At 54.7% G+C, this 15,339-nt stretch overlaps 1 protein-coding gene across 5 annotated transcripts in view; it reads right to left on the bottom strand.

Moving 5' to 3' along the window:
• HIVEP3 (HIVEP zinc finger 3) overlaps nt 1-15,339 on the bottom strand; it is a 497,619-nt gene that overhangs the window by 111,477 nt on the left and 370,803 nt on the right. For all 5 annotated transcript variants that reach the window (XM_064172675.1, XM_064172676.1, XM_064172677.1 and 2 more), the window contains one exon: nt 1,253-6,952. In XM_064172675.1, coding sequence (XP_064028745.1) covers nt 1,253-6,373 — 5,121 coding nt within the window. In that variant the 5' untranslated portion in view covers nt 6,374-6,952. The remainder of the gene's footprint in view (nt 1-1,252; nt 6,953-15,339) is intronic.

Below are 15,339 nucleotides of genomic sequence, written 5' to 3'. Positions count from 1 at the left end.
TGACACAACCCTTCTTGAAGAGTGCATAAATCTCAAGCCTCAGGCTGGTTATGGCACTGCACAGGCCATTATCTGCCCCTGCATCCCTAGCAACTCAGGCTTTTGCCCTTCTGCAGAAGAGTGATGGAGATGCTGAATGGAAAGCACAGATTTATTGGATGGAGGCGACTCCACTGTGTATTTTGAGGCATATTTATAAGCAGCAGCTCCAGCAGTGATTATGATAAACTTAATATTCAGGCTTTCATTCCACAATACAGAAATAAAATGAATAATCCATCAATAGAAATTGACTGGAGATGAAGATCACATTGCAAAACCTTCCCAGCAAATTCTGCTTGCCAAGCTGCAGGAACCTGAGCTGGATTAAAGGGATCTTGTGTGGTTCAGCATTAACCAAGCCAGGCAAAGTCTGGGCCTGAGAGTGAGATACCTAACACTGAGCAGCTACCACGAGTGTCTTAAAGACCTCTGTGCCCGTGTGGGCAATGCCTTTGGTGAGCTCTACCCCTCTGAAGCCTTTTGCCTTGATCCTCTTAACTCGACAGCCCAGCTAGACACTATCCTTAGGTACCTGGCAAAAAGCAGGTGGACTGCCAAGGACGTGAACTGCACAGCCCAAAGCTGCAGGACTGAAACCTACCCAGGCACTTCTCTAGGCGCCCCTGAATGCCTCTCTGCTTCTTTGGGAGCCTAAAACCTCTTCCAAATCTGCCTTTCATAATTTTCTTAAACACTTCTAAGCGTGCCTCTCCATGCTGATTAACGTGAGCTCAGCAGCTGCACAAGCTGGCAGAATCCCATTTCCCCGAGGTAATCCTTCTCCATTTATCACATGCAAGAAAAAAGGGGAGGGAATTAGAGCAGCATTTAGAGACGGAGATAGAAAAGAAAACGCGAAGCTGTTTGCAGCAGGCAGCCAAATGCAGATCAGGTCTGATCCTCTGCTGCTGCAGCAGTGGCAGCTTATGGGGTGGGGGTGATTCCTATGTGCTCCTTGGACGAGAAGGGGAAGAGGAAGGTGGCACATTGCCCTGGAGCAGGCCTGCCTTTTCCTTGTTCCTCTCTGATGATTTGAGGACAGTGGAGTTTAGCTCCCTCACTCTAAAAGCTTCACCCAGAGCAAGTGCTTAGCAAAGCGAGGCAGGGATGAATAAACTCCTATGAGGCTAAGACCAGCAACTCCCCATCCCTCATCCCCCTCTTCCCCTGCATCCAGATGGATGAGGAGAAGCAGACAGGACTGCATTACCTCTGTCATTTTGGGCTTCCTGGAGCTGGATGGGACAAGCCTGCCTGCCTCTGGGCGCGGAGCAGTAGCCATGGTGTAGGTCTCCTTGCTCACTTTCTGCTTGGACCTCAGGAGGGCCAGGGCTGCTTTAGTGGATATACCTGGAAGGTTAGGATTATACAAGCTGATGCACCAGCTGGCATAGACTGAGGAGCGTCGATCAGCTTGCTGGGTATGATTTGGCTTTATGTAGTTTAAATAGCACCAACTGACATTAGTGGTTGTGTGGAGGCTGGGGAACTGCAGTACCTTCTTCGTGTCTGTACCTTCGCGCGGCTTCATTGCACTGTGAGCACCCTCAGCCAGAGGGGCAGGGCTGGGAGGGTTTGGTGGAGACTGCTCCACTGGTTCTTTGGAGTCTTCTTTCTTCACAGGCTGCAAAGGTGCCTTGCTGGGGAACTGTTTGCCAGCTGGCTGCTTGTACTCTTCCAGCGCCTCAAAACTTGGAGAGCCTGAAGGAGACTCAGCCTGTGGCGAAGTCCTTGGGGTTTCCTTTGGCTCTGACTGCTCGAGGGACAGAGTGGGAGGCGCTTCCACCTCGACCCCGCCTGGGCTGTCTGCGAGAAACTGGGACTTGTCCTGCTTTTCCCCTTCCTCTATTGCACTGGGGGGCTTCACCACCTCCAACTTCTCCTCTGCTTCGGACACTTCCTCCTCTTTCACTCGCTTCTGCTGCTGCGTTTCCATCGTCAGCTCCAAACTACCGGCTGGAGAGAGCATCCTTTTGCTTCCACCCACCGTGGAGGAGCCTCCTTCCAGGCCGAGGATGCTGTCTGAGGGGGAGGTGAGCGGCATGTAGCCTTTGCGCTCCGGCAAGGGTAAGGGCACTCTCAGATAGGGGCTCTGGAAGATGCTCCTTTGATCCTCTGTGATCATCTGTGCCAGATCGAAACCCAGCCCGTGGACATCAGCACTGCAGACCAGGGTGCCCTTGGGTTGGTGATCGTCGAATTTGGGGAGGACGATAGAAGAGGAACTGCCCTGGGACTGAGTGACCAGGATCTGGGACAGCGTGGTGTACATGGCGCTGCCGTAGGACGGCATGTTCGTCTGGATGCGGACGGGGACCACCAGGGACACCACCGGCTCTGGCCGCGTGGGCATGGCCAGCTGGGAGGCAGACGCAGACACCGAGGGACTCGTCGTGCGGGTCAGAGGATGCAGCCTACTGTCCGAGTCGTACTCTGTGCAGGGGGAAAGCCTGGAGGTCTCCACTGCTGGGAATAAACTGGATTTGAGTGGTGGCAAATGCCCACCGGCTTCGCCCGGCAGCTGGAGAGCAAACTGAGACTGCAGAGGCAGAAAAAAGGCTGAAGGGATGGGTGAGGAAACAGGGTAGTGCACGGGCAGGAAGGAAGGATGCTGCCTGAAGGGCACCTCGGCTGGGTGAGACATCAGGGGAGGAGCGATATGAAGCGGGCCCGGGTGGATGAGCGTCTGTGGGAGAGGCAGCGGCGGGGTCTGAAATATGGAAGGAGGAATCTGAGGCATGGAGAACTGAGCAGAGAGGATGTCAGACATGGTGTGCGCAGCAAAGAGCTCTGCAGACTGCCCTGGCTGTGGCAGGAGATGCTGGTAGGGAAAGATGGAAACCTGGGGGGCCATGAAGTGCTTCTCATGCAGCGTTAGCTGTGGGATGGGGTGGTGAAAGACCTGCAGTGCTTCTGTGTACGGCTGGGTGTATGCGGGCTGAGGGCTGTCTTTTGGCTGACTCTTTTCACTCGGGTAAGTACCATGAGCAGGCAAAGGTGGGGAGGATGTCGTCTGATGAGGCAAACTCGTCGCAGGAGCTTTGCTTGAAGAAGGAACTGGATCATCTGCCTCTGGACGGCCTGCCGGGGCCACGTCTGGCTCATGCTCTGGGTGTCTAGTGAGGGACGCCTGCCTGACCAGAAAGCATTTCCTTCTCTCCTGTGGAGCTGAGGAGGCAGAGGGGCCGGGGGTGGAGGCAGGGGTGGATGACAAGCTCCCGTAGTCAAACGATTTGCTGCGGGTCTCTGACATCTGGGAAGGATGGGACACGTTGGGGGTCTGCTCAGAAGCCGATCTGCGCATTTCCCTGGAGTGATGGTGGTGGCTCGGCACCATCAGCATGTGCGAGCCAGAGGCGGGAGGCTTGGGCTGGGGCTCGGGGGGCTGCCCGGGGGGCTCCGACTTGCCGTGATCTTCGCGATCGAAGGAGACGGAGTGGCTGGAGCCGTGGGACACGCTGCTCTCCTGACTCGGGCTGCGGGTGAGGGACACCGACTCAAAGCTGGACTCTCCGGAGGACTGAGCCATTTCCGCCAGCCGCAGCCTCTTCTTTTTCGGTGGGAGTTTCTCTGCAGGGAGCTGAGAAAGGGTCTGGCTCCTCTGCGGCCACTGAAATTCCTCTGTTTTCTCTGGCTCTTTGGGAGGAGGCTCTGGCTCTGTTTCTGGTCTGTCAGGTTCTTCCGTGACCAGGATCTCTGGCACCTGGATGTTGGGCTGGCGCACCAGCTTGGGCTGCAAGGAGTGAGGCGGTCGGCTGTGCTGGGGTGCTGGCTGGGATGAGTATTGTGGCAAGGGTTTGTCTTCTCCTTCCAAGATGCTCGCCTGCTCGATAGAGTCAGACTTCTCAAAGGAGCTGGTGTGCTGGATGACCGAGATCTCCTTTGAGGTTGTTCTTCTCTCTTTGCCCTCTGCGCCCGAAGCAGTTTTGGTACTCCTGGCATGGAAGCTGGCACTGACATCAGGAGGTGCAGATTTCCCGGGGTCTGCTGGTGCCTTAATGGATTCACGGGTTAGGTTTAAAGCGACATCAGATGACGCTGGGTTTGCAAACTGAGTCCCTGGCCCGGCGCTGGAGGAGGGAGTGTCCGACAGCTCGAAAGCTGGAGGCTCCTCGTCGTCACCCAGGCTCTTTTCCTTCCGCCTCTTTCGGAGCGGGGTCAGCTCCAAGCTGCTCCCCAGTTTGTAATGCATCACCTGGGGCCAGGCGTCAGGATCCGCGGCGCTTTTCTCAGCCTCTGAAGAGGTGTGGGAAGCAGAAGGGCGAGGCTTTGAGAGCTGCAGCTCTGAGCAGTAGTACTTCTTGTGGGCCTCGTAATTGTCCCTTTTCTTGTAGCGAGCGCCGCAGACGCTGCACTCGTACATGAAGCCTTTGACTTTGGGGCCCTTCCGTGACTTTTTGGTAAGATCGCTTTCCTTGGTTTCAGGCTCCTCAGGAGGTTTGGGAACAGCTTCTTTGTTTGCAGAGCTAACCTCCTCCGAGAGATACTCCACTCCCAAAGGCAGCTCGATCGCTGGCTGCCGCTTCAGCATTCGAGGATGGGAAGAGAACGCTTGGCTGCGGCTTAAGACTTCCGGCTCCATGATGTGATCATCGAACGAGTAGCTACCTCTAAAGGTGTGTGGGGAGCTTATAGTGCATGCAGCAGAAGGCATTGAGTGGCTTCTTAGGAGAGGCACTGTCTCTGTGGCACTGTGGGATTGCTGAAGTGACAACAATGATTGTTCAGGCTTAACTTTTTCACCGTGGGATGTCAAGGCTTTGGAAGCATCCAACTGGCTACCGGAAGCAGACTTGATGTCGAACTGGAAGGGCTCTCTGTAGGGACCAGACTTTGGAGATTCGATGCTGCTGCGCCTAGACAGAGAGCTTCTTCTAGGCTTAACGCTGTCTATTTCGCTGGTGTCCACGACAGCTTCGTTAATGGTAATCAGCTTAGTGATGTGTTCGATAACCTGTGTCCTGGGCACAGACAATGGGACCATGCTGGGTTTCTCTTCGGCAGACAGGTGTGGAAAGCCCTGGGTGGTGTTGGTGGCTAAGGCCGCGCTCCTTTGCCCGATTCTGCCACACTTCCCAAAGATAATTTCAGCGTAAGATTTGGCGTTGGTGTTGGGAGGGCTGATCTGCTGCTCGGCGCTCTCCGACCTGGAGAAGTAGCCCGACTCGGTGCTGCCCTTGCTGCCGGGGCTCAGGAAAGCCTGCTCGTCTATCACCTTCTTCCGCTCGCTCAGGCGCAGCGCCAGCTTCTGCTTGATGGTGTGGGTGTCCTCGGATTTGTGGCTCAGGGCGTGGTCTGGCGACGGCTCTGCGAACTGGCTGCTGTCCTCCAGAGACTGGGACATGCTGGAGTGAGACAGCGAACAGCGGTCGTGGCTGGAGCCTTGGCTCCCCCCGCTCAGCAAGCTGCTGGACAAGAGGCCGTGCTTCCGCCGGGGAGAGAGCTCCACCGAGTGCCCTGCCATGGTGCCCGTTTCCTCCTCCGAATCTGTGCTCTCTCCTTCCGTTGGCTCTTCAAACTCCTCCCCGCCGATCCTCTCCATCTCCAGGCTCGAGGGGTACATCTCTGCCCCGATCCCTGAGGCCAGCCCAGCTTTGATGCGATGAGCGTGAGACTTCCTATGCTTATACAGATTGCTCTTAGTCTTAAAAGAAAAGCCACATGGGATGCAAGGGTAGGGCCTCTCCCCGGTGTGCGACCTGATGTGCTTCTGGAGCACGCTGGGCTTCGCGCAGGGCCTGCTGCAGTACTGGCAAATGTACTTGCCTGGCTTCTGAGGTTTCTTCTCCTTCTTGTGCACCTCCTCAGCCTGCTTTAAGGAGACCTGCGAGGAGCGAGGGACGTAGACCTTCTGCACGGACGGCATGTCCTCCGCGGGAACGACCGGCGAGTGGGAAGGTAAGAGCTGGCCGTGGTGAGAGTGGAGCCCGGGGGATGAAAAGGAGCCAGAAGGACCTGGTCTTACTGGATCAACTAGCTGCCATGTGGGACCTTCAAGGACGTGCTCGGGTTTCCCAGGAGACATAAATGCTGGTGTCAGTGCGTGCTGCTGAAGCTGCGAAACGTGGGGAGGATGCTCGAAGGAGGAAGGTTTGGGTTGCTTCTGCTGCCCAGGCTTCTCCTGAGGCTCCTCCCTCGGAACTGGCACAGACCCAGAAAAGTGCTGCTGCGAAATGATATCTCGGAGAGGGGTTCCTTGCGAAGAAGCAGAGCTGCCCTGGTACGTAGTAGTGGATGAAATACTGGCTTGGAAAGCCTCTCCTTTGGGAAGCCTCTTTCTTGGACTTTCCTCAGCCTTTTTTGTGCTCTTCTGGCTTTGTTCAGGATCCATGACCTTAAAAGGGTCTTTGAATGCTATTTCGGGAAGGTTTTGGCAGGCTTCATTTACGGACAGGAAAGGTCTCTGCTGTAGATTCCCTGCTTTGCCTGCATTTGCTACGAAGCTGGAGCCCCCAGGAGATGCTTGTTGGTTGAAGATTTGACTAAAGTGTCACTGGTTGCTATTGGAGCCCCCCCAAAAAAAAAAAAGGCTTTCAAGGTCAATAAAGTTCACATTGGTAACACATGACAAACTACTTCAAAGGGAGAAAACTTGCCAAAACTTTTAGTCCAAATATTTCCCTTGTGAACTTGGTTAAGGCTTTAAACCTTGCCATTTTGTTTCCGTTGACAGTGGCAAGCCTTCAAAGTCAAGATGCAACCCACAATGTGTCTCTTGTTTGTTATGCAAACCTCTGAGAACTCGAGACTCCAGCGCTCATCTCATCAGGAGCTTTCTGCCTCTTTTTTTTTTCACTTCTCCCTCTTTTCTTCTGCAAGGAAAACAACACTGAACGGTGTAGGTCCCCCTGTGTCTTCCTTCTGTTCCACTCTGGAGTTCAAAAGCTTTGGAAAAGAGTTTCCCACATTTCTGTGATTGCAGCCAAAGGAAAACAGACAGAAAAGAAAACAAAACACAGAAAGGGTTATTGTAGCATTTGAATCATAGGATCATAGAATCAGCCAGGTTGGAAGAGAGCTCCAAGATCAGCCAGTCCAACCTAGCACCCAGCCCTGTCCAGTGAACTGGACCATGGCACCAAGTGCCTCATCCAGTCTGTTCTTGAACACCTTCAGGGATGGTGACTCCACCACCTCCCTGGGCAGCCCATTCCAATGTCAATCACTCTCTCTGCCAACAACTCCCTCCTAACATCCAGCCTCAACCTCCCCTGCCACAGCTTCAGGCTGTGTCCCCTTGTTCTGTTGCTGGTTGCCTGGGAGAAGAGACCAACCCCCACCTGCCTACAACCTCCCTGCAGGTAGTTGTAGACAGCAATGAGGTCTGCCCTGAGCCTCCTCTTCTCCAGGCTAAACAACCTCAGCTCCCTCAGCCTCTCCTCATAGGGTTTGTGTTCCAGGCCTTTCATCAGCTTTGCTGCCCTTCTCTGGACACTTTCCAGCACCTCAGCATCTCTTTCGAATTGAGGGGCCCAGAACTGGACGCAGCACTCAAGGTGTGGCCTGGTTTACGTCGTTAAATGCTGCTGCTTCTGCAAAGGATGAAAGCAAACGTTTTGCCCTGAAGGAATTCGGAGTGACTGATGCAGCACTGGCCACTGGCAGGATGCTGCTCCTCACGGTAACCACCAGTGGAACCAGTTGAGCACTGGAACAGGTTGCTCAGAGAGGCAGGAGATAAAATCACAGAATCAATCAGGGTTGAAAGGGATCACAAGAAGCAGCCAAGTTCCAACCCCCCTGCCATGCCCAGGGACATCCTGCCCTAGAACAGGCTGCACACAGCCTCAGCCAGCCTGGCCTCAAACATCTCCAGGGATGAAGCTTCCACCACCTCCCTGGGCAACCCATTCCAGGTTTTCACCACCCTCCTGCTGAACAACTTCTTCCTAACCTCCAGTCTGACTCTCCCCATTTCCAGCTTTGTTCCATTCCTCCCAGTCCTATCACTCCCTGACAACCTCAAAAGTCCCTCCCCAGCTTTCTTGTAGCCCCTTTCAGATACTGCAAGGCCACAATAAGGTCACCTGGGAGCTTTGTCCATCTTCAGACTGCACAGCCCCAAGTCCCTCAGTCTCTCCTCACAACAGAGCAGTTCCTGCCCTCTGCTCATCCTCCTGGCCCTTCTCTGGACACCTTCCAGCACTTCCACAGACCTCTTGTAATAGGAGCTGCAGAACTGGATGCAGTACTCCAGGTGGGGTCTCAGCAGTGCAGAGTAGAGAGGCTGGACAGGGCTCTGGGCAGTCTGATCTAGTTGAGGATGTCCCTGCTGACTGCTGAGGGGTTTGGACTGGATGACCTTTGGGTGTCCCTTTCAACCCAAGTGATACTATGATCCTATGAGTCTAAACTGCACTCAGTCAAAGCTCAGGGCTCCTGCTCAGTTTAGCACCCACACACAGCCTGGCTCTGCAGCAGTGACCAGAGGCAGGAACTTCAAAGAGAGACAGTTCTGAGCAATGGGTTAAAATCATAGAATCATAGAAGGGTTTGGGTGGGAAGGGACCTTGAAAATCATCCAGTTCCAACCCCCTGCCATGGGCAGGGACACCTCCCACCAGCACAGGTTGCTTAAGGCCTTATATTACAGGATCACAGGGTTTGGAAGGGTCCTGCAGAGATCATTGAGTCCAACCCCTGCCAGAGCAGGACCACAGAATCCAGCTCAGGTCACACAGGAGCACATCCACACACAGCTGGGAAGGCTCCAGAGAAGGAGACTCCACAGCCTCTCTGGGCAGCCTGTGCCAGGGCTCTGGGACCTTTACAGTCAAGAAGCTCTTCCTCATGTGGAGGTGCTGCAGTTTCCATCCCTTGCCCTTGTCCTATCCTAGGGCACAAGTGAGCAGAGCCTGTCCCTGTCCCTTCCTTCCTGACCCCCCCACAGCCCTCAGCTATTTACAGACATTGCTCAGATCCCCTCTCAGCCTTCTCCTCTGCAGACTAAAACCTCATGAGCTTTGAACCCCCAACCTCATGAGCTTTGAATCTCATGAACCTCACTGAACTCCACTTAACTTCACCTTCTTTTTCCCCCACATACAGATTCTGCTCCTCTCCAGCATGACCTGCAGAGCACCTGCACTTGCCTCAGCTTGCCAGGGAAGATGCCTCATGTCCATGGGCTCTTTCCTAGGAGCAGCAGTTAATGACACTTTGAAACTCCCTTTTGGAGCATGGTGGCTCCTCAGTGCTGACTCACACCCACCATGGTCTGTGCTAGACTGAGAGCACTGCACTGACAGCACAGGACTCACTCGAGATCAAAGACAAGTTGTGGACCTGATTCATTGTGCTTGCTTTTGCCCAAGATGCTCTTCTCTGCCTCACTCATGACACACCAAGAATATTAACTTGGAAGGAGTGGATTTCAGCAGAGACTTCCTCAGCAAGAGCAAAGCAAATGTTGCCTCCCACAAGCTCAAACATTCACATCCAAGATCTGCCAGCTCCACTGCCTGAGACACATGAATGTTGTGGTTTCTCCTACAGGCTCCAAACCTACTTCTAAATGTGTCATAAATAGGGTTGTGAGGAACCTTTCTGAGATGATATAGACAGGGAGAAGAGTGGTTTGAGAGCAGCCTGCAGGAGAAGGTCTTGGGGCTGTCAGTTGGTGTCAAACTCCCCAGGAGCCAGCACTGGTCACTGGCAGCCCAGAGGCAGCTGTGTGCTGGCTGCAGCCAGAGCAGGGAGAGCAGCAGCACAGGGAGGGGATTCTGCCCCTCTGCTCTGCTCAGACCTCATCTGGAGTAGTGTCCAGTTATTGTGCCCCCAGCACAAGAAGGATCTGGAGCTGCTGGAGAGGTCACAAATATGATCAGAGGGATGGAGAACCTCCCTGCGGGGACAGGCTGGGAGAGCTGGGGCTGTTCAGCCTGGAGAAGAGAAGGCACCAGAGAGACCTCAGAGCAGCCTTCCAGTACCTGAAGGGCATCCAGGAGAGCACAAGCAGGACACGGAAGTGTTGGAGCCAGTGCAGAGGAGGCCACCAAGATGCTGAGAGGGCTGCAGCAGCTCTGCTCTGAGCACAGGCTGAGAGAGTTGGGGCTGTGCAGCCTGCAGGAGAGGTTGGAGTGGCCTAGCAGGATGTGCAGGGGGCTGCAGGAGGGCTGGGGAGGGACTATTGAGAAGGTCTGGGAATGGCAGGAGGAGGAGGAGGAATGGGTTTGAAGTGTGAGAGGGAAGATTGAAAGAGGCTGTTAGGAAGAAGTTGTTTGCAGCGAGGGTGGTGAGAGACTGGCACAGGTTGAGGGTGGTGAGACCCTGGCACAGGTTTCCCAGGGAGGTTGTCAAAGATCCCATTCTGTGCTTCTGTGCTCCACAACCTCTCTGGAGATGTTCAGGACCAGGTTGGATGAGGCCTTGAACAACCTGTTCTAGTGGGAGGTGTTTCTGGTGGGAGCTTTGAGGTCCCTTCCCACCTAAACCATTCTGTGATGCTATGGTTCAGTGACTCACAGATTGCATTGGGTTGGAAAGGACCCTCAAAGGTCATCCTGTCCACCCCCCCTGCAAGGACACTTCCAACTAGAGCAGGTCTCTCAGCAAGTTTGACCTCAAATGTCTCCAGGGAAGAGGCTTCCACTACATCTCTCTGGGTGTTTCACCACTCTCACTGTGAAGAACTTCCTCCTGCTGCCCAAATCAGAGGCTTCTCTGGTCATGAAGAGGAGGAGGAGGAGGAGGAGGAGGAGGAGGAGGAGGAGGAGGAGGAGGAGGAGTAGAGGAAAGTAAAAGCAAAAGAGTTGCCTGTTCTGAGAAAAACTGGGGGTGCTGGGAAAGGGCCACGAGGATGCCAAGGCTGAAGTCTGAAGATAGCTTCTGGCTGAGGGAAAGAGAACAGAAATAGAGGAAGGAAGAGTAGGGCCTCCTCTCTCTGTGAGTCCCAAGGGATTTCCCAAAGGAGCCCCTGGGAAGCCACCTGTGCAGAGGAGCTCTGGGAGGGCTGACCCCTGCCAGCCCCCTCCTCTCTGCCAGCTGCAGGGGAAGCATCAGGCAACAGCAGGGGACCAGGGGAACAAGGGCTGGGGGAGAATGGCAGAACGGTTTGGGTGGGAAGGGACTTTTAAAGCTCATCCAGTCCAACCCCTTGCAGCTAGAGCAGGTTGCTCACAGCCCCTGACCCAGAATGGTTCCAGGGATGGGGAACCTCCCACCTCTCAGGGCAACCTGGGCCAGGCTCTCCCCACCCTCAGTGTCAAACATTTCTCCCTTCTCTCCAGTCTGCATCTCCTTCTTTTAGTTCAAAGCATCACCCTTTGTCCTGGCACCACAGGTCCTGCTCAAAACCCTGTCCCCAGCTTTCTGCTCAGCCACTTCAAGCACCCAAAGGCCACCAGAAGCTCTCCCTGCAGCCTTCTCTCCTCCAGGCTGACCAAGCCCAACTCTCCCAGCCTGGCATTGCAGCAGAGCCCTTCCAGCCCTGCCAGCACTGCTGTGGGCTCCTCTGGCCCTGCTCCAGCAGGTCCCTGTCTGTGCTGTGCTGAGGACTCCAGAGCTGCCCCAGCACTGCAGGGGGAGTCTCAGCAGAGCACATCAGAGGGGCAGAATCCCCTCCCTGTCCCTGCCACCCACAACAACCCCATGCAGAGATACAGGCTGGGGTCGGAGTGGCTGAGAGCAGCCAGACAGAGAGGGATCTGGGGGTGCTGATTGATACCCACCTGAACATGAGCCAGCAGTGTGCCCAGGTGGCCAAGAGAGCCAGTGGCATCCTGGCCTGCATCAGGAATGGTGTGGCCAGCAGGAGCAGGGAGGTCATTCTGCCCCTGTACTCTGCACTGCTCAGACCACACCTTGAGTGCTGTGTTCAGTTCTGGGCCCCCCAGTTTAGGAGATGCTTGAGTGTGTCCAGAGAAGGGCAACGAGGCTGGGGAGAGGCCTTGAGCACAGCCCTACGAGGAGAGGCTGAGGGAGCTGGGATTGGTTAGCCTGGAGAAGAGGAGGCTCAGGGCAGACCTCATTGCTGTCTGCAACTACCTGAGGGGAGGTTGTGGCCAGGAGGAGGTTGCTCTCTTCTCTCAGGTGGCCAGCACCAGAACAAGAGGACACAGCCTCAGGCTGTGCCAGGGGAGATTTAGGCTGGAGGTGAGGAGAAAGTTCTTCCCTGAGAGAGTCATTGGACACTGGAATGGGCTGCCCGGGGAGGTGGTGGAGTCGCCGTCCCTGGAGCTGTTCAAGGCAGGACTGGACGTGGCATTTGGTGCCATGGTCTGGCCTTGAGCTCTGTGCTAAAGGGTTGGACTTGATGATCTGTGAGGTCTCTTCCAACCCTGATGATACTGTGACACTGTGACACTGGGACAGGGCTGGCTTATCCCCAGCTCTTCATCCTGCAGCCAGGCACCCAGACAAGCTCTTTACCGCTGGATTTGGGACCGAGACCCCTGCGAGTGGCAGAAGAGATGCTGCAGGTCGCACCTGACGCCTGAGTTCCAGGTGGGAAGATCACTGGAAGGACATTTGAGGGCATCAGGACTTCATTTACATGTTGGCTGGGCTGCAGAATCCCTTCCTTTCAAGTGCCATGTGGCAGACGCAGCGCTTGGCTTTCTGTCACTTGCCTTTTGTTTCCAGGGCACTGACACATCTTGTTCGAGAGGATCCTTAAAGCCCTGCTGGTGGCAAAACTGCTGCCTGCAGTCCTCCAGCAGATGGAGGGATTTGCTTTGGTGGTTGGCCCTGTCCCAGCCAGATGGAGATCCAGTGTGACTTAGTGGGAAGCTCTTACAGCTCTGCCCTCTCTAATGCTGTTCCAAGCATAACAGCATTGTCCTCTACGCAGCAGCTTCTAGCCTGGCTCTGAGGATGCCAGGCTTATGGCAGAAGGCCTGGGGTGCTCCCAGAAACCCTTCCTGTTTCTTGCTCCTGATGACTTTTAAGCCATTTGGCCAATTTGGACCAAATTTACCCAATGACCATCACAGCATCAGAGTGCTTTGGGGTGGAAGGGACCTACAAAGGTCATCTTCAAGGGCATAGAGTTCAACCATTATAGAATCATGGAATGGTTCAGATTGGAAGGGAGCTCAAAACTCAGCCAGTTCCAACCTCCCTGTGCCATAGGCAGGGACACCTCCTACTAGAACAGGTTGCCCAAGGTCTCATCCAGCCTGGTCCTCGACATCTCCAGGGAGGTTGTGGAGCACAGAAGCACAGAATGGGATCAAAGATCAAGGATCCCATTCTGTGCTTCTGTGCTCCACAACCACCCTGGGAAACCTGTGCCAGGCTCTCACCACCCTCAACCTGTGCCAGTCTCTCACCACCCTCACTGCAAACAACTTCTTCCTAACAGCTTCTTTCAATCTCCCCTCTCACACTTCAAACCCATTCCTCCTCCTCCTCTCATCACAAGACCTTCTCAACAGTCCCTCCCCAGCCCTCCTGCAGCCCCCTGCACATCCTGCAAGGCCACTCCAAGCTCTCCTGGAAGCCTTCTCCTCTGCAGGCTGCACAGCCCCAACTCTCTCAGCCTGTGCTCAGAGCAGAGCTGCTGCAGCCCTCTCAGCATCTTGGTGGCCTCCTCTGCACTGCCTCCAACACTTCCATGTCCTGCTTCTGTTGGGGGCATTGCTGAACTCTGTCAAGTCTGGTGCTAACCCATGGCCCTCAGCATCACATCTTTGCCTCTCTGAAGCATCTCCAGACATGAGGAATCAACCATAGAATCATAGAATAGAATCACAGAACCAGACATGGTTGGAAGGGACCACAGAATTATCTCCCTGGGCAACCTGTGCCAGAGCTTGAGAACCCTTTTGGTGAAGAAGTCAAACCTAAACCTCCCCTGGTGGAACCTGAGGCCATTTCCCCTCCTATCCCTGGGAGAAGAGCCCAACCCCCACCTGGCTTCAGCCTCTTCTCAGGGAGCTGTAGAGAGCAATGAGCTCTGCCCTCAGCCTCCTCTTCTCCAGCCTGCACACCCCCAGCTCCCTCAGCTGCTCCTCCCCAGCTCTGTCCTCCAGACCCTTCCCCAGCTCTGTTGCCCTTCTCTGGACTCACTTCAGCCCCTCAGTGTCTTTCTTGGAATGAGTGGCATGAAACTGAAGCCAGACCTCATGCTGTGGCCACACCAGTGTGAGCTACAGGGGGACAATCCCTGCCCTCCTCCTGCTGGTGACCTTACTGCTGGTGACCTTACTGCTGGTCCAGGCCAGGCTGCTGGTGCCCTTCTTGCCCACCCGGGCACACCCTGGCTCACCTTCATCTGCTGTTGACCACCACCCTGAGGTCTTTTTCTATCAGGCAGTTTCCAGCCACTCTGCCCCAAGCCTGGAGCACTGCTCAGGTTGTTGTGGCCCACGTGCTGGACCTGGCACTTGGCTTTGCTGAGCCTCAGACCATCAATGCCTGCAGCTTCTTTGGGTCTCTCTGTAGACTTTCCCTATCTTCAGAGAGATCAACAGCCCTGGCTGGCCTGGTGTCCTCTGCAAACTGTCTGAGGGTGCCTCAATCCCTTCATCCAGATCATGGAAGATATTAAAGACATCCCAGCTGCAGGTTTAATCAAAAGAACTGATGCCAGATTAAGACTTGGAAGTGATTTATGACTGAGAGGGATTTGCAGTGCAAGCAGCAGCAGCACATCTCCTTGTTAGCTCTTCTCACATCTTGCAGCTAGACTCAGAGGCACAAAACTGCAAGGCTTGGAGGACTTCCCAGGTGAAAGTTCTGACCTCACCTGGAGCACAGCCTCCAGTTCTGAAGACCCCAAGGCAAGAAGGACATGGGACTGTTTGAGAGGGTTCAGAAGCCTGGAGAAGAGGAGGCTCAGAGGTGATCTTATTACTGTCTACAACTACCTGAAGGGACATTGTAGCCAGGTGGGGGTGGCCTCTTCTCCCAGGCAACCAGCAATAGAACAAGGGGACACAGTCTCAAGTTGTGCCAGGGTAGGTACAGGCTGGATGTTAGGAAGAAGTTCTTCCCAGAGAGAGTGATTGGCACTGGAATGGGCTGCCCAGGGAGGTGGTGGAGGCATCATCCCTGGGGGTCTTCAAGAAAAGACTGGATGAGGCACTTAGTGCCATGGTCTGGTTGATTGGCTAGGGCTGGATGCTAGGTTGGACTGGATGAGCTTGGAGGTCTCTTCCAACCTGCTTGATTCTATGATTCAATGATTCTAAGAGGCCACAAAGATGCTCAGAGGGCTGAAGAACCTCAGAGGCTGGGAAAGTTAGAGCAGCCTGGAGAAGAGAAAGCTCCAGGGAGATCTTAGAACAGCCTTCCAGTGCCTGAAGGGGCTCCAGGAGAGCTGAGGAGGGACTTGGGGCAAGGGACAATGGCTTT

Source organism: Pogoniulus pusillus, chromosome 37 (assembly GCF_015220805.1).
Source record: "Pogoniulus pusillus isolate bPogPus1 chromosome 37, bPogPus1.pri, whole genome shotgun sequence".
NCBI classification, from domain to species: domain Eukaryota; kingdom Metazoa; phylum Chordata; class Aves; order Piciformes; family Lybiidae; genus Pogoniulus; species Pogoniulus pusillus.
Note: the sequence above shows the minus strand (reverse complement) of the source record. Positions and strands in the feature narration are given on the sequence as shown.